Here is a 20393-nt window from a genome sequence, read left to right as displayed (position 1 = left end):
AACTTCTTGGGGCCATGAAAGTTTTGGACCAAGCCGATATTTGTGTTTTCCCTTAGGCATGTGTGACATAATCACTAAGACTTGGTAGCAAATAAACATAATAGTTGATATTTGTGTTTTCCCTTCATCTAGGTCTATGTGACCTAATCAATGGTTTGGATGGCAAATAAACACCTTAAGAAGTTTTTAATGATAGGCATTCAATCACCATTGTTTCATGTGGTGTGGTCCACCTGAAATATGAATCCACCTATCTTTTGGACTCATGCCCCAAAATGGCTAAGAAAATGAATGAACGACACGAATAGAGCATATACGATATGGTGGGGCCACCAAGCTTTTCGAGAAACATCCAGCACCTAGGTACCAGAGGGGTCATTACCAGATTGGGATCTAAACCATAGCTTCTAGACATGCGACACGTTGCTATCTATGTTTGATTCATTTATAGATGGAGAAAAACTTCAATAATCTGGTAGAGTATAATAATTGATATGCAGGTATTAAAATATTTTACCATGGCATAAAATCTAACTAGTTTAGATGGATCATAGTTCAAAAGTTACATTGACTGAATGTTTTAAATGATTGGTTATTGGACATTTATTAGATAGTTGACATGAATTATGTGTCTGCCCATGTCTCATTTCTATCTATCTGAACGCTCACAATTAACTTTTTCGCTTCCTTGTATTCATCCTTACGGAGCAAGAATCATTTGTCAAATTTGACATCATGACTAAGGATGATTTTCCATGTCACTCGATCATACAGCCTGTACCCCTTCACACCACCACCATAGCCAACAATAAGTATATTTCTTAGCTCTTTTGTCTAACTCATCTCTCTCAAATGACGATACATGAGATTAAATATCACAACTAAATTGTCACAGTATTGAGTAATCTACCTATTGACTACTTCACACTTCATCTAAAATTTTACATTCAATGACCGTTAAAGAGAGTCACATCTCCAAGTAATAAGCCGTGTTAATGGTCTCAGTTCACAGTTCCTTTCCCAACCTAATATTATTGATTATGTATCAAACCCTTTATAAGAGAGTCTAATTCATCCGCTCAGCCACACCATTCTGCTTTGGGGCGTGGCGCACTGTATTGTGTATCATGATCCCTTCATCTTTGTAATAACTATTGAATTCTCTATAAGCAAATTCCCTGAACTTATCTGTCCTTAACACTTTCACTTTTTGTCATATATGTTTTTTCTACCATCGCCTTCCATTTCTTAAAATTTGTGAAAAATTTAAATTTATTTTTCATAAAATAAACCCACACTTTTTTAGAATAATTATCAATGAAGGTGACAAATCATGACGACCTCCACTAGAAACCACGAGTGCCGGCTCTCAGATATCAGAATATACATAATCAAGAACACCTTTATAAACATGTTTTATCAGACTTAAAACATAATCTTGACTATTTACCATATCTACAATTCTCACATATACTAAAATCAATACTTTTAAATATTAGAATTAAATAAAGCTTAGAAAGTACCTTCATAACCCGTTCGCGCATGTAGCTTAAGCATACATGTCACATACGCGCAAATGTGGAATCCGCCACAGACGTTGTAGCTCCACCCGATGAAGTACTACTGATTAACCTGTAAAAGTTCTCGTTCCTTCGTGCCTCCATGACTATAAATGTCCCTTTTGAAACTTTGAGGATACGATCAAATTCAATAAATTTGCACCCTAGTGTCTCAAACTCTCTTAGAGATATCAGGCTCTTCCTTAAATCAAGAACGTATCTCACTTCGGTCAAGATACGCTCCATGCCATCAAACATTTTGATGCACACTGATCTAACACCTACTACTTTATAAGCATTATTATTGCCCATAAATACCTGGCCACCATCATACTCATTATAACAAGTGAACTAACTCCGATGAGGCATCATGTGGTACAAAGCCCCCTATCCAAAATTCATTCTTTGTTGAAGTACATAAATTTTGTTGCAGTGAGCACGTAATTACCATTCAGTTCTCGACTGGATTCCACAGTACTAGCCTCTATAGAAGAACTATTTAAATTATTTTTTCTCAACTTAGAATTCTGACAATTCTTTCTTATGTGTCCGACATCCTCCAGCACTTTAAATAGTATAGACAAATAGTACACAATATGTATAATTTAAGAATTGATTGTCTGTTAATTAGATAACAAGTGTAATCCACCTATCTTAGAAGATTAACAATATAGGTTGGGCACCACGAGTTCGCAAAGTTTGGGTTTTGGTAATGTATATGAGTGGCCATGCTCAGCCTGATGAGATGCGTGAATCGAAAGCTCCATTCCTATCTCACAAGCTCAAACAAGTCAAACCAGGTATACTTTATTTTCCACCGGCCATTTCCTTGCCCCGCCCGGCCCCCCGGAAAACGTGACTTGTATGATCGGTGTCTTCTTCACGCAGTCATGACTTTTGACTTGTGACTTGCATAGTCTAAAAACCATTGGCGGGTCACATATGGAGGGAGAAAAACTTCAAAATACTCTTGTAGAGTGTAATGGTTGATGTGCTGGCACTAAAATATTTTATAGTGGCATAAAAAGCTAGCATTAGTTAAACCGTCCAAATCATGGGCAGATGTTCAGATGGATCACAGTTCAAAAGTTACATTGACTAAATTTTTTAAATGATCGGTTTCTTGATATTTAATGGATGGTTAAGATGAAGTCTGGCTAATGTCCTGAATTCAAGAAACTAATGTCGTTCAATCAGGGTTTCCGATTTCTCCACTGACATGACTTTCTAGTGATAAAATTTTCACATTAGTTCTCTTTGGACGGTTAAACTGATCCTGACCGTTCATCTGTTGTGAATTCCCATGAATGGTTCATACTCCAATAGATGTGCACGCCCAGTGACCATGTTAAAGCTATGGTGATGACCGCGAAATGAATGGTGGGAGGAAGAAGACTAATCAATGATCCACATTAAATAGGCACTAGTCATCAAAGCATGGATGAGACTATTGAGTACGGCCGCTTATAATAATTTTGACGTGAAAATTACTAATTCTTTGATTTTTCATGCTGATTGGACCACTAATGGTTCTTGTAATGCAGACAGCATATATGCCAGGTGGCAGACAGGTGACATGTCCAAGCCATCCATACATTTATTTAGTTAATTGTAGTATATTAATGGCGTATATTAATGGCATGTTTGTTAAATCTGAAATCTGAATATGAAGTTTGAATATGAAATGGGATAACTAATAACTAAAAGTGAATCTAGAACAAATAATTTGTTAATATGTTAATTTGACACGTTTACTAATATGAGATGATCGTGTTTGAATCCCTACCATTGAAACTTAATGAATTCCATTGGAATGTTTATTTGCTATCCAAACTATTGATATGCTAGGTGGGGCCCACCGTGATGTTAGTGAGAAATTCACCAGTCCAACTATTTTGTGAGCTCATTTTAGGACACATGCATGACCAAATGTGAAGTGTTTCCAAAACTCAGGTGGGCCACATGAGAGGAAAAATTGGAGAAAGAAATATAATGTTGAAACTTTCCTTGGCTCCACCTTGATGTTTATATGCCGTTCAAATTATTTATGAGGTCATGATTATTGAGATGAAGTTAAAAATAAAAATAAAAATACTTGGGCTGATACAAAACTTTTGTGGCCATACTAATTTTTAACGGTGGTCATCGAATCTCTATTATTTCTTCCCGTGTGGCCCACTTGAGTTTTGGATCCACTTCGTTTTTGGTACTATGATCTAAAATGAGCTCGCAAAACGTATGAATGGGGTGGACTTTGCACAAACATCATGGTGGACCCTATAGACAAGGTCTCACCCACCTCGGTGGATCCCCGGTGGCACATAATCCACTCGCTGCCAAAGACTTTCGCAGGAAGTTCTGGCACTGGAAATCTAGGTGGGCCCGGTATGACGTTGTTCAGAAATCCACCCACGTCCATCCGTTTTATGAGATCACTTTAGTATATGGGGCCAAAAATGAGCCGGATCCAACACTCAAATGGATTAAAAAGTGAAGGATTGAATATCAATAGTTGAAAGATTTTTGGGGCCACAAAAGTTTTGAATCGTACTAATATTTACGATTTTAATTCATCTCAAAAGGAATGAAGTGATGAACAGTATTGATGGCATGTAAACATCGCTGTTGAGTTTAGGGAGGTTTCAACGATAAAAAACTCCATACCCACCTTTTCCTTTAATGCAGCCTCCTTGAATCTTGTATCTTGCTCATTTTTGGCCTCAAGTCCTAAAATGAGCTCAAAAAAGGATGGATGGCTTAGATTTATCATAAACAACACGGTGCACCCCACCTAAGTTTCCAGTGCAAGAATTTCACGTAAAAAGGGGGGTGCATAAATTCTGCTTACTCAAATCTAGCGATTGCGTATCACCCCTTGCCGATCACATACCACCCCTACTAGGATCTACCCAGAGACGAATATTTAGGGGCTTTGTGGGGCTTACACACACACACACACACACACACATACACACGGATGGAAACACTCTCCTGGTTCGAACTCTTTTGCATTTATCTTTGCTATGGCCCACCAGAATCTTAGATCAGGGTGAAAATTCACCCCCTAAGGTTTCATGGGATTCTGCATCTTATGGACCATTCGGATTCGACACCCATGACACGTGCTCAAAGGTGCGTACGTGAGCATGCCTCTATATGTGTGTGTGTGTGTGTGTGTGTGTGTGTGTGTGTGTTTTATTCACTCCATTCATCTATATATATATATATATATATATTATATATATATATATATATATATATATATATATATATATATATATATATATATAGAAAATAAGATAAAAATGAGGCAGTTATAAGACTTAAGTGGGCCACACTACAAGGAACAATGGAAATTGGGTGCATAACATTGAAACCTTCTTAGGGTCACAAAAGAATCTGATCAAGCTGATTTTTGTGTTTTCCCTTCATCTAGGTCTGTGTGACCTTACGAAGAGATTAGATGGCAAATACCCTCATGGTGGACCTCAAGAAGGTTTTAAGGGTAGTCGTTCCATGCCCACTACTTTTTGTGATGTGGTCAACTTGAACTTTGGATGTACATATTTTTTGGGATCATGCCTTGCAATGATATAAAAAAGTTGATGGACAATGTGGATGTAACACATAAATCATGAAGGGCCCAAAAAAGTGTCACACATTAAAAGTTGGGTTGCCTATTACATAAACAAGAGAATATTTGTTTCCTTGTGGCAATATTGGATTTTAAAAAAATATCTATAGAGTGCTATCTAAATTCACCATTAGGTTAGACTTCCTTCACCAAAAAAGTTCGGCATAAAATGATGGAGAGCTTTCCTCGTTCAGTGTTAACAAACACCCCTAAACATCAGGGCTTTCCAGATTCTGTATTAAGGGAAAATTTTCAGTGTTAACAAACAGGCCCACTAGTGTGCCATCATTTTAGAAATAAACTGACAGGTTTGAAACTTCAGACAATTTTTCTCCAACATACATTTATTTAGTTAATTGTGGCGCCCTACCTAACCAGTGGACCAATTAGATTTTTGGGATAGAAAATCTACACGGTTGCACCCTTCCGATGGATGGCATGGATATTTCACCTGTTCATGACACTGGCATATTTAGGGACACGTGCATTAGCTGACCTGTACACGAGCATTGGCATTGCAAAACTCGAATGTGCATTGGTTCACTTGAAAAGTCAATGGAAAGAGTATTAACCTGTTACTCATATTACTAGGTGTGTAAATGTGCCGGCGGGCCCATCGGGATTTCGGGCCTGGCCCGTCTCAAGCTAGCCTTGGACTAGAGTATTAGGCCTGACGGCTGGGCTTGTGCTAGGGCTCGAATTTTAAGTCCGTTTGTTCTCGGGTTAGGCTCGAACGGAGATGTCCAAACGCTCGTAAGCAGCCCGGCCCGTTTAACTTAAAAGGTGATTTTAAATTTGAAATTTTAAGAGGATGATATGAGTGAGGGGTTATTTTAGGCAAAAGGAGTTTTGTTGGCTCGGGTGGGCCCCACTATGGTGTTATGTGAAATTCATTCCGATCAAACGATCAAAAGATGTGTTACCAAAATTTCAGGTTAAGAACTGAACAATCAGCCCGGTACAACTATTCAATTAGAAAGACTCGAATCTCTGTAATTTTGTCCAAAAAGGAATATATCACTCCATTGAAAAAAAAAAAAATCTATTCAATTAGAAACTGCTTCTCTTTGTGTGACCTACCTAGATGATTGAAAGGCATGATGTTTTAGTTCTTAGGTATCTAATAGTTGGAGTGGATTTTATATAATCATTATGGAAGACCCTGTAAGCATCAATGGTGGATTTCTCTCTCCCACCTTTTCTTTTAGGGTTGCCTGAATGAATTTTATGTCAGCCTGTTTTTCTTTTACATGGGTCTAACATAGGAAACGGATGGCCACTCCCCCTTGCCACCATCCAATGGCTGGTGGATGGTGTTCTGTGGGCCCCACCATGATGTATGTGTTTCATCTATGCCATCCATCTATTTTTTACAGATCATTTTATGGTATGAGACAAAAAACGAGGTATATCCCAATCCCAAGTGGACAACATTACAGGAAACATTGTTGAATGAGTGTAGACCATTAAAAACTTTTTGGGGGCCATAAAAGTTTTGGATCAAGATGATATTTGTTTTTTCCCTTCATCTGGGCTGGGCTTGTAAGACCTAATCAACAGATTGGATGTCAAATAAACAGTATATTGGGACTTAGAAGGATTTTAATGGTGGATATCCAATCACTGTTGTTTTACTGTGGTGTGGTTCACCTGATATTTATATCCCTCTCAATTTTGGTATCTAACCCTATAAAGATCTGTAAAACTGGATGAATTGAATGGATGAAGCACGTACATCACGGTGAGCCCCATGGATGGCTGGTGGCACGGATTGGCTGCTCCCAGTGCTAGCAGCCAATGGCTGGTGGTCGGTGCTCCGTGGGACCCACCATGATGTATTTGTTTTGTCCATGCCATACATCTATTTATATAGATAATTTTAGGGTATAGATATATCCCAATATCAAGTGGACCACATCACTGGAAACAATATTGAATGAGTGTCGACCATTAAAAACCTTTTGGGGGTCATAAAAGTTTTGGATCAAGCTGATTTTTGTTTTTTCCCTTCATCTGGGCCTATATGACCCAATCAACAGATTGAATGTCAAATAAACAGTATAGCAGGCATTAGGAGGATTTTAAAGGTGGATATCCAATCACTATTTTTGTCCTGTGGTGTGGTCCACCTGAGATTTATGTCCCTCTAATTTTTGGGATAAAGGCCCTAAAATGATTAGTAAAAATGGATGAACGGCATGGATGAAACACATACATTATGGTAAGGCCCACAGATCACCGACCATCAGCCACCGGGCTAGTGGCAGGGGGAGTAGCCAATCCATTTCCATCAATCAGGAGTAGCCAATCCGTTTCCATCAATCAAGGGGGAGTAGATCTCGTATACACAGGTGCGCCTCTAAAAAGTAAAGGGTCGGCATCCCAAGAGAAATCTTTTACATACAAGGAACCGCATCACGAGGCACACACTTCAGGAAAAGTGGGGCCAGTAGCTTCGTGGGGCTCCACCTTGCTTGTGATCTTATATTCACCCCTACTATCAAGTGTGTCAAACCATGCCAGACCTATTTTCCAAGTATAAGCTCCATCCGTATTCGAAATGAACCACACCATTAGAAATAGTGTACAGTGTAATCTCACATGTATGATATTTAGAACTCAGGCCTAAGTTTTGGTGTGATATCTAATGGTTGGAGTGGATTTTATATTATTATCATGGTAGGCTTGTAAATACCAAAAATAGACGTCTCTCTTCCACTTTTATCTTTGATATGGCCCACTTGAATCACCAATCAGCCTAATTTTTTGTCCATGTAATATCACACATCTAATAGTAGGAGTGGATCTCATACACAGCAAGAAGTGCCTCTAAAAATAATGAGTAAGAGTTCCAGAAGAGTTATTTAACTTACACATCACGGCACATGATACATAAAGAAATTATTTGCCAAACTTTTGGGAAAGTGGGTTGGAAGCATGGGTGTCACATAAGTTCAGGTCCATGATCCAAAGAATAGCTCCATCCGTGTTTCAAACGGACTATAATATTGGAAACAGTGTAAGGGGCCTACCTTATTAACTGATGGTTATGATGTTTTGAAATCAGGCCTAGGTTTTCGTATGTTATCTAATGGTTGGAGTAGATTTTATATCATCATCACAGTGGGTCATATACACATCAAAGGTCGATGTATCTCTCACCTTTTTTCTTAGTATGGCCCACCTAAATCAATGGTCTGCCTGATTTTTTCACACATTTCCTAACCTGGTATTATGCATCTAATGGACGGAGTAGATCTCATAGAAACATCACGGTGGGCCCCTTAAAAATTAAGGGTCTGTGTTCAGTCAAAAGAGGCAGGGGAGTCAGTTTTTTTGGGCTCTCTGGTCGGGTTGGAGTTGCGCAGGGGTTGGTAAAATCATTTCAGGCCGAGCTTGGGTTGGACTAATTTGGCTCTTCATGGGCCAGGCCCGGTATAGGATTAGGTTTAATAATATAGGTTGGACTTGGACGGAGCTTGGCCTGGCCTTAATCTGGGCAGTTGATCACCCCTACTCAGATAATAGAAAACCCCGTGACCTTGCTATGGGTTTGCGAACACTAGCCCAGTGGAATGTAGCATGTACACACTAAATGTGTCGTTTTGCTCTTTCTTAGACTAATTGAAATTGTGGTATGTAATGTTGATTAAAAAGGAGTATGTTTGACTTGAAATTGTGACGCAGGAAAGGACATGAGGTCGAACACCGTCTTCCTCGTCTTTCTCGCCTTCCTCAAGGGGATAACTGTTCCAAATCCACGGAACTTCTCTAAACTCCTCACAAGTACTTTTCAAATCCATGAGCGAAAGAATGAGAAAATAGAAAATAAATTCTATAAAATTCTAAATTAATTGATGAATTCAAATAAATGAGTATATAGTCCTTTAAATAGGAATACTAAGCCATGGAAGAAATTTCGGAATCAAACTACGACTAAAACTCTTAGAAATCACGACTTACTATAAATAGTAAACTTACTATCTATAGACAGTCATGATGTCAACTAGTTTTAGTCGTAGTAAACTTACTAGTGCGCAAGTTTTTCGGCCAAAAATAGTAAGTGTCCTAGTTGGCTTCACCATGCTAATCTCCTAATTATTCTAAGCACTTTTCATGTTGGGCGCAACTCCTAAAATCAAATTGATGAAGAATTATAATCAAACTAAAACTTACTATTTATGGTAAAAATAGAATTAAAATGGGGAAACGACCAGCATCTGATGGTATTTCGCAAATCCGGCTTGCACAACCCGGTATAACAATTGGGTGGCTAAAGTAGTTTGTCCTACTCCAAAATCATATATTTTACGTTTGATAATTCATTCCGGTTTGTGAGATACTTCCGTTTTAAATTCTGATGGTTTGGATCACTTTTGTTGTCGACCGGGCCTTGTCTAATCCATCCTGGCCATGAAATTATCCGACGCCCAAAATTCAGGCAGATTTATATCTAAGACTATCAATGATTAATATGTTCTTAATAAAAATCACTATTAAAATCACCTTCAATCATTGAAATTGAATAGAGTGCCCTCGTTTGTAAAAATCAATTATTTCTATAACCTAATTTTCTCTTTAAAATAACCACCATAGCTTGCATGACACTTTCTAAAATGATGCTATTACATCCGACAAAATTCCCATTTCCCCGTTCCTAATAACTTACAGAAAAAGCATGGTTAGGTACCACACTCAGGCTCAAGACTCATCCCACACAACTTCAACTGTTGATATCATTTGTAGTGCTTCACAAGATGCAACAGTTATCTCGGTAGGGGTCTTGGTACACATAGTGCACTGGCTGTGGCCCGCTGTATTGGTAGGCCCAAGAAGTGGGCCACACCACAGTTTCCGGCTTTTTCTCTTCCTCTTTCTTTTCCTCATCCTTCTTCTCATCAACCACTGCGAGGCTAATGAGCTCTGTGATTCCCATCTTCTTTCTAAGCAGGGTTGTCAATTTGACTGAGTCGACTTCATTGCCAACCACTGCAAGTTGGTCCATATCATTGCCCTCCAACGTAGCAGATATAACACCTGTAACAAAAACAATCCAAACGACATCTTAGAACCCAAATCAGAATTACAAAGATGGCTAGTCCATCAGGCTCCCCAGTTCATGTCATATCTGTGGTTTGGTTCAAAACTTCAAGGTACCAAGAAGACATGCAATCTAGTTCAACATTTAGAGAGTTGACTCACCGAGTCGACTCATCTCATGGGTTTGCACTAGTGAACTTGGGGACCATTTGGAAGTACCACTACTCACTGAGTCGACTTGGCTCATCTGGTTTGTGCTTAGACTGGTGAGGGAAAATGAAAATGCTATCCACCATTTGGGTTGAAATTTGGAATTCCCACACAATCGCATCCCATCCGTCGAAACCATCAGAATGAGATCAAGTGAAACCATCAGCCTTCATGGACTCAATAGACTCAGTGAGTCAACCCAGTTTTCGCAACATACACGTGATTTTAATGACAGCTTAAATCTCTCATTGAAGAAGTTAGAACTGCAAGCTTCACGTTGCAGCTGAGCTAAATGCGGGTGAAATCACCTGGTATGCTGACTGCAGCTTTCATGGCCTTGGACCGGCACTTGGGATCGTTCATCATCGGGACTTTCATCACAATCTTTTGCTGTAAACAGAAGAAAACAAGTTACTACAACGAAAACCACATAAAAGTTCATATAACCCACTTCAAGAAATCAATCATAGTAAAAGAACGACTAATATTAGATACCTTCATTGTCGTTCTTTAGTAATTGGAATGCTTGAAAAGTACGGTTGTGTATGATTGCTTATCCCACGTGATGATTTTCAGCCAAGGTACAATCAAGGACAACGAAGATTTTTGAGTGTGGTTATCGTTTCAGCAACTGGAATGCTTGAACGTGTGATCTAGATTCCTCTATTTATAGCCATTAGAAAACAGAAAGATTTTCTTTCTTCTGAAACTGTATTATTTCGTTGAAGCCGAGAAGGGGGCCTACAGAGAAATGTTTTATGGAAGAATAAATTAAGATAGATCTCGGACGACGCGTTATCGCGTTGATATCAGACCTTCATTTGATGTTGGGCCGCCATTATTGATCGATTACGGTGCAACTGCCCCACTGTGGAGTTCTTCGTACCTCATGTGGGTGGGTACCTATATATATGTAGGACCCAAGTGGGACATCTACGATCCACTGTGGATTGTACATGGCCGTGATATCATCCTGATCGTATGATCACAGTCTTTCAAGTAAGGGCTTGAGAAATGGACGGTGGTACGATTCGTCTTTGCAACGTCTATTTCGTATGCTGATGTTTGGATTGGATTTCATCAATACGTCAGTTAGGCCCCACTTCTACCAGGTACCACCGTAGTTCAAAGTATCGCCGGTGAAATAAAGTGAAAGGTTAGTGACTAGAACATTTCATAGGCAACATTTTCTCCACCTCTTCATTTTAAAAGTTAATGGGACAAATTTGAGTTTTTTACTAAAATGGTCTCAATGTTAGGTCATACTAATTTTAAAAGTCATTGGAGTCAATTTTGAGATTTTTACTAAAATGGCCTCAAGGTTGGGTCATACTAGGGCTGAAAGTTGGGTGGGTTCAACCCGACCAACCCATGACCGACCCGACATTGGGTTGGGCTCGGACAGGATATTTCGGGTCTGATCTTAAGCTTGGGCTATACAAACACCAACCCGAAAAAACTTGGGTTGGGCTCAGGTTGAGGTCTCGGGTTGCCCGACCCAACCCGAACCCGAACCCGATCAATATATAAGTTACCTATAAATTATAATTGAGTGTGGTTTGTTTGTATTGAAGGCACACTAGTGATGTCGAGTCTCATTTGTCCATGTCATTTCCAAGGACTCAAGCTAACAAGATATGCCAGATTTCTCTCTCCCAAATAAACTTCGTGCTATGCTATATGACTTTTAATGGAGTAGTTGTCTTATATTTTAGCTTGTTTTTTAAAAGAAAAAATGAAGTTCTTTATAATGAATAATCACATATATAATTAATAAAATTATAGATACAAAAAATAAGTCCTATATTGAAATATAATAAACTAATGTAATAACGAAAATATTAACATGTATATACCTGATCAACCCGATCAACCTGATCGAGCCTGCTTGGGTTGGGCTTGGGTTGAGAATTCCCAACCCGAGATTGGGTTGGGTTGGGTTTGGGTTGAGGTATAGGAACCTTGGGTTGGGTTAGGGTTGAGCACCAACCCGACTCAACCTGCCCGACTTTCAGCCCTAGGTCATACTAATTTTAAAAGTCATTAGGGTCAAATTTGATATTTTTACTAAAATGGCCTCAAAGTTGTATCAAACTCAGTAATTGACTCTACAAATTTTTGGTGCCCGAGAAGGCTTTCTGAAGTTTCAAAGCGACGAAATGCTCATATGTGTCGAGCCCGGCGCCCATCAGATCATGATGGTATGAGGGATTTGAATTGCGTACTACATGCATACTGTGTAAATTAACTTTGTGGGGCTCAATGTGACTATTGTATTTTATCCATGCCGTCCATTCATTTTCCCAGCTCATTTTAATGCATGACTCCAAAATTAAAGCATATTCAAAGCTAAATTGGAGCACATCATAGGAAACAGTGTGAATTGCACACCTACTGTTGAAAACTTATTAGGGGACCAAAGAAGTTTTGGATCAAGTTGAAATTGTGGTTTCCCATAATCCAAGTCTTAGTGACCTTATGAACAAGTTGGATGACATATAAACATCATTATGAGCCGTTGTAAAGTTTTAACAGTGAATATCACTATTTCCAATGTTTTTATGGTGTATTCTACTTGAGCTTTCGATATGATTCGATTTTGGGATCATGCCCTTTGCTGATCCTACAAAATAAATTGAAGGAGTGGATTAGACACATACTTCTATGGTTGTAACGTCTCAAATTTTCGCCAACATGGAATCCAAAAAAAAAAAAAAATCCTAAATTTTTTTCATTAGAAATTTTATTTTATCATATAGTGATCTTTAATACTCGATCTTAGCCTATACACATGTGTTACTAGTAAAGAACTGTACAAATTTGATTAATTAACTATAAGAAACTAACGAATATGATCAATTACTAAGATCTTGGGTCTAACCCTGTGATATATTAGTTGAGGGCTAAGATATAGACGACCTACCATTGATAAATTAGAGTAACCATAACTTAATGAAGATCTACCTAAAACCAAAATAACTATGGATCAAATCTTGATTATCCCATGTACATAAATCAAAGTGATCGCATTACCCTTTTAGCCTAAAAATCAATGATTTAGGATGATTGGGACCGAATCATCGTTTTCGTTAATTGCGAATAGATCACACTATAAACTTAGGTAATCCCAACCCTAATCATCGCGTACAAAAAACATCTCTATACAATTTATTCTAGAAATGACCAGATTAACTAAATGAGCTTTAAACTGCTCGTTAGTGGACCACCGAACTTGAAACTATAAAATGATGTTTGTCTTAATGAGCTTGATGTATATCATGGGATATTAAGCCAAGATCGTACCTCAAATCATTTAACTTAAGCTCCCAAGGTGAGAACATGAGATGTATAAATGCCCTTGAAAATTGTTAGAACTAGGTTAATTGACCCCCATTGATCTTTACTAAAGTTATGGCTTTCAAACCGTTAGATTATGGTTAAATTAAGAATACTAAATTAAGTTAATATCTTGCACATATCTATATAGTTGTGACCCCGATCGATGATCGGCAGCCATTGAATTGACTTTGAATCATACCTATTGATCGACGCATTTAAGTGGTTGGGTGATCGTAACCATACACAGATCATCAGTAGGGACAACTATCCTATAGTATAGATCAACCCATACATCTCTTAGTGGACCTAACAGGTAGAAACAACCATCCATAGGGTTGAAATACCAAATACCTAGCCATCAACCTAGACCCATAGCACATGCCAAACCTATACCCATGGCAAATTCTAACCTTGACCCTTAACGCATGTCAACCTGAACCCTTAATACATACCAACCTCGACCCTAAACATATAATAACTTAGACCCTTTACACATGACAACCTCGACCCTTACCAAAATAAGGTTTTACCTTGAATAAGGATTCCAATTGTAGTTCCCTAGTATAATGGGGACACCGAAGATTGGAATGAAGATGACCCATTCGCCGAAAAATAGAACGTATGATCGTGGTTATGGCAGCGATGGAGGAAGTTTCAAAGAAAATGAGTTTTCAAATGAATTCTAGAGAATTGAATGCCAGAGACCAATGTTTGAAGGAGAGTGGTAATCCCACGAAGGAAGTTTCCCAAGAAGAAGTACCTCTTGCAAAAAGGGTATAAAAGGCAAGTGTTATCATTATGTATCTTTGGTCTTATTGTTGAGTGTCAAATATTGCATATTTACCCCTATTTATATCTTAGTTTTATGAACATGATAATGGTTAATGGGTATATTTTATATATGTTTGTATTGCGAGGTGAGTTTAAGAGCTTGGATTGGAAAGAATGTTAAAAGCATGGATTTGATGCTCAAGAATCACCAAGGCAAGGGATGGATCTTAGGAGACTAAGATTGAAGATTTTAATACCCTAAGATTCAAGGAAATCAAGTGGAGAAGGAAGGAAGTCAAAAGTATAAAGTGCAGAAATTTACGGAATCTGAACTTCACTATCTATGTCATCGACCACCGGTCAATGACATCGAAGTAAGTGTTCGATGACATCGAACACGGGTCGATGACATCGAAGAATTACATGAAAATTGAGTTTGTTTGCTTGACAAATTGGAAGCATTTCTCGATGACATTGAAGCCTTGTTCGATTGCTCGAAGACCAGTTTGATGACATTGAAGGCAGTTCGATGATGTCGAGATTTTTACAGATTTCTGGAGCTACTCGCTGGAACACTCTGGACACATTCTCAATTGATCGAACACACTTTAATGACATTGAAGGTATGTTCGATGACATGAAGAGTTATGTAGTGTGAAAGGTGTTATATAGTGTGAAAATGCGCGACTTCTGGATTCAAGTTATGTTCGATTACATCGAAGGTGTTATGCAGAGTGCGTAAATTTGAGACGATTTTCAAAGACAGTAGGGCAAAAGCTATAAATATGGGTTCTATGAGGAGTTCTAAAGAGAAATTAGGTTTCAAGAAACAGAGCCAAAGGGTGGAGCAGCTTCCCAAGAGTTTTTCTTCATTCCCTATTTATTTTTAATATTTTTTTAAGGAGATTTAGTTTCAATCATGTCTATGGTTAGTTAAACCTCTTAGCTAGGGCTAAGAGGTGAAGCTTGTAGCAAGTTTGGATAATTTTCTTGCTTTGATTCTTGTTTTTCTTGAACTTCATTGATTTCTAATTTGAATTTAAGGAATATTTTCGGTTTTCTATAATTTATTATTACTCAAATTACAATAGATGCTGTGATAGCTTTGAATATCTTCTTTTCCATTTTGAGATTGTGAGATCGGTAAATCTTGTTGTTCACCATCGTCTCCTGGGTATGGTAGGATGATGGAATCTTTTCCAATCATCACAATACTTCTTCATGTGTGAATAGGTCAATGAAAAGTTCAGATTTAGTTTAATTGTTTCATCTTCCAATTGGATAGGATACGACTCCAATTTCAGTTATATTTCTTGAATCAAATGAGGTAGCATCTTGATAACTACAAGTGAATCCTTAGCGCTCTAGTTCCCTTTTGATTATTGAAATTTCATTCACAATTACTCTCTTTTATTCCAAATTTAGGTTTAGATATTATTCTAGTTCTAGTTATTTTTAGTATACGTACAAGTTTAGTCCCTGTGGATTCGACCTCAGTCATACCGAGTTATTACTACATCGCGACCCTACACTTGGTATTGTAAACACCTATCTAAGGGAGCCATACACCATTTGCGGTGCCCTATGTATGGAATTTACTTCTTCCATTCTCCTCGAAATTGCATGAAAGACCATGGTCAAAAAATTGACCAACATATGCTAATTATATGGACCACATCACAAGGAAATAGTTCATGGTGAGCAGACACCATTATCAGTTGTCTTATTTTATGGGCCACACAAAGGTTGTATGAGCATGAGATTATCGTCTTCTGATGTAAATTGTGGGCCATAAAGAAAATGAACATATAAGATCTACCTTTTGGTGGGCGACAACATGCCTTAGGATGAGTGCTAGTTAGCTTCTCCTCCCACACAATAGCCGTATTGGCATTGGAATCCAAGAGTGAGCATTTTCATCCAAATCTTTTCCACTTTTTCGTTAGAGCGCAAAAAATAAAAGTTATAAATAGGAAGGCTAAAACATATAAACAGCCTATTTCAAGGCCGTTTGGATAAAAATCCTACCCAATTTCTTCTTCTTACACGAGAGAAGATTGGCAAGGGGGTCGGGTTTGCCCGACTAGATAGGAAGTCGATTAGGTGTGAACCTTATTGTGGGACATACATTGATTTAATTATTTAATTTGTTACTGCTCATCTGTTTCGCCGAATCATTTTAGTGTATGAGCCCAAAAATGAAAGAGGTGGACCATACTCTACAAAACAATGGTGATGAACACCCTATCATTAAAAACTTCCTAGGGCCATCGTAATGCTTACAAAATGTTTATTTTCAACCTATTAATAAGCTTACATGAGGGCAAAAAATCAACTTGATCCAAAACTATTGAAGCCCATTAATGGTTAATCACCACTGTTTTCTATAGTGTGTTCTACCTGAGAATTGGATCAACTTCATTTTTGAGCTCATAGGCTAAAATAGTCACCCAAAACGGATGGATAGCATGGACATGGAATACATGCTTCAAAGTACACCCCGCATTAAGGGCTAAACCTAATCCACTCCCAACCCTACTTGCCAAACCTTTTTTTTTTTTTTTTTTGGTACACACGACAGTTACACCTCACATACACCCACACACTTACACCACAATGAAATTTCATCACAATGGATACTCAACCCATGATCTTGTGTTGAGTCTACTACTGAGGAGGCATGAGCTGATAGAGAGGTCACATAGACGAATTTCACTATGATGGGTACTCAACCCATGACCTCATGTTGAGTCCACCAAGGAGGTATGAGGTAGTAAGGATGTCATATAGTGAAATTTCACCACAATGGGTATTGGAACCCATGACTTCGTGTTGAGTCTACCACAGAGGGGGCATGATATAGCAAGGAAGCCAACACGGGAATTTCACAACAATAGGTACTCTAAACCATTACCTTGTGTTAAAACTCCTGTGAGTCTCTCACCAAGTGCTTCCAGCAGGTTATTGGTTTAGCCCATGGGTCAAGCTCTGCCTTATATGTATGGCCTGACTAATTTTCGGGTCCAGCTTGTGCTCAAATCATTATACCCTGATATGACCCAACCTCCCAACCTGGTCCGACCCTTATACATGCCTGGATTATATACCTTCTATATGTCATTTCAATCCTCAGGATTCGTTCCTCTGGACATCTACTAGAAACATTCAAGAGGGGCATAAGAATTTTATCAATTTTTAGGTCAGGTCAGGTTGGGCTTAGCCTACCCAATTTTTTTCAATCTCCAGCTTAGGCCTGATGTGTTAGGCCCACGCTCGGCTTAGCCCTTGTTGGAGCCTAGATCTTAAGTGATAGGTTGGGTTGAGCTTAACCTAGCCCATCCCAAACCCATCACCACCCCAAAAAAGATGGAATGAGTTATACCGAAGGAGTGTACCATTTAACTCACAAATATCGTGGTCGGCCTCACCTAGCTTTCCATGGCAGGAAGTTTCCACCGAAGGATTTATTAGGTAGGACCCAAATGGGACACCTACGATCACGGTGGGCCATTGGGTAGAAAGGGTCCACTGTAGATTGTACATGGCCTCAATATCTTCTTGATATGATGATCACAGGTTTTCAAGTAACGGCTTGTGAAATGGACGGTGGTACGGTTCTTCCTTGCAAAGTCTATTTCGTACGCTGATGTCTTTATATGGTTGTCATCATCCGATCGTGGTTAGTTTTGGGGATGTGAAATCTTCAGTGGATTCTTCCCATACTACGATGGGCCCACTTGGGTCTCACATAGGTACGAATAATTTGCATTGTAAAATGGTTCTAGAGGTGAGATCCTGTGTTACCCGTGGGGTCCATGTGATGCACAAAGGACATCTGACCCGTCCATCACATGCACGAATTCCTTACGTTTTCAGATGTCCATCACAAAACTGATCTAAGCCATGGAATAGAGAAAATTGTAATAGGGAATTTTTCACCCTTGACTTGCACTACAGATCACCCAAGTTGTAAAACAGCCTGATTTTGGTCCTAACCATTAATCCAAGCCAGATGAAAAGGATGAATGGAATGGATTGCAGATATAATACACTGTAGGCTCCTATTCAAATCAACGGTAGTTATACACTCTCAACTTGTTCCCTGTTGTATCGATCACCTCAGTTTTGAATTGGAATGATTTTTGGGCAGCACGGGTACTTTTAGATAACGCATCTGATGAGTGGATTGGATGTCAGAATACATCAGTCAGGCCCCACTTCTATGAGGTACCACCGTAGTTTACGGTGCTACCGCGTCACGTATTTCAATGGTTTGCGAAATAAAATGAAAGGTTAGTGGCCAGAACATTTCTAGTCAACGCTACTCTTTTTCGTTTGAAAAGCCAGTACGTGTCAGGCTTCTGGGACGCGGTTTGGCTAGTGATGCTGCAGCTAGCCAGGTGACTAGGGTTCGGTGCTCTGTGGGCCCTACCTGATCTATGTGTTTTATCCACACCGTCAATCCAATTTTATATATCATTTTAATACTTTACACTATAAAGAGGTAGATCGAAATCTCAGGTGGACCATCATGGGAATACAGTAGTGATTGAATGCCTACCATTAAATGTCTACCTCCTAGAGCCCACTGTAATGTTTATTTGACATCAAACGTGTAGATTAGGTCATACAGATCTGATATGACCCTGCCTCACATCCTTGTCTGACTCTTATACATGGCAGGGTTATTCTACAAATATGTAGTTAATAATAACTTTTGGGGACGTTTGTTTGAGAGGAAAACAACTATGTTATTGCACTCAGACGAAATTGGTGTTCAAACTTTCCAAGCATTGATCCAAAACGAATCTTGTTCATCCAATGCACTTGCACGCATGAGAGTATCAAAGGTAGATTTTCAAACTTTGGGGTCTTTATCTTCACCAACCAAAGCAGGACAAGTATACTAATATGCTTGGAGATGGGATTCTACGCGATCTTGACTACCATTGTGCAAGTGGACACTTTCAATGGAAACCCATGATATATGAGTGGTCTTGATTAAGGTCCATGTTGTAGGGGCCCACTTATGTAACATCATGTCTATGGAAGCGGATTTGCTTGTGACCATGCAGTATGGGGTCCACTGTGATATATGTGTGACCTCACACTAAAAATAGTGTGGATAATCACACCTATTTACCATCCAACAAGTTTATAAGGTCACACAGAGTTGGATGAAGGAAGAAGACAAATATCAGCTTGATACAAAATTAGTTTTGTGGCCCCAAGAAGTTTTTAATGGTAGGAATTCAAATCATCACTTTTTCGTGTGGTGTTGTCCACTTGAGATCTAGAGCTGCTTCATATGGGACTCATGCCTTAAAATGAGAGGGCAAAAATCATAGAAGGCATTGATGAAACACGTACATCATGTCGCGCCCCAAAGCACTTGCTGGGGTAATCAGGCAATCTGCTTCCAATATTTGTTCCACTTTTCTGGCCCCACTATGCAAGCCCAATTGCATGTACCTCATTAACATTCCCACTTGCATTTTTTAGAATTGCTCTCATTATATTACAAATTTGCAATTTGATTTGAGATTATCTACCATTTATTACCAATTATAAGTACATTTTTCCCATTATATATTCGAAGAGTCCATTTTTAGGGACTACCTCTCAATGCTACACATGAAAGGAGAGGATAAGTCAATATCGTCCATCTAATGGGCGCTATCAAGGATGGTTTGTGGCTCAAAATACCATATCATGAGACCATCTCCATTGTTGATTCTCTTGACGTTAACCAACAAATGCTGATTGTTGACCTACTTTGTTTCCTACCATTGCTTTAAAGGCCACTAATGAAATGGTTATAATTATCCGATAGATATATA

The 20393-nt window shown here is 38.7% G+C and overlaps 1 protein-coding gene across 1 annotated transcript in view; it reads right to left on the bottom strand.

Moving 5' to 3' along the window:
- Positions 1 to 9734: 9734 nt before the first annotated feature.
- LOC131255974 (uncharacterized) overlaps positions 9735 to 20393 on the bottom strand; it is a 100675-nt gene continuing 90016 nt past the window's right edge. Inside the window, exons 2-3 of the mRNA XM_058256947.1 lie at positions 10752 to 10833; positions 9735 to 10230 (exon numbers count right to left, since the gene is read on the bottom strand). Of these exons, the coding sequence (XP_058112930.1) occupies positions 9944 to 10230; positions 10752 to 10821 (357 nt within the window). The 5' untranslated portion in view covers positions 10822 to 10833 and the 3' untranslated portion in view covers positions 9735 to 9943. The remainder of the gene's footprint in view (positions 10231 to 10751; positions 10834 to 20393) is intronic.

This window comes from Magnolia sinica, chromosome 9, assembly GCF_029962835.1.
Source record: "Magnolia sinica isolate HGM2019 chromosome 9, MsV1, whole genome shotgun sequence".
NCBI classification, from domain to species: domain Eukaryota; kingdom Viridiplantae; phylum Streptophyta; class Magnoliopsida; order Magnoliales; family Magnoliaceae; genus Magnolia; species Magnolia sinica.
Note: the sequence above shows the minus strand (reverse complement) of the source record. Positions and strands in the feature narration are given on the sequence as shown.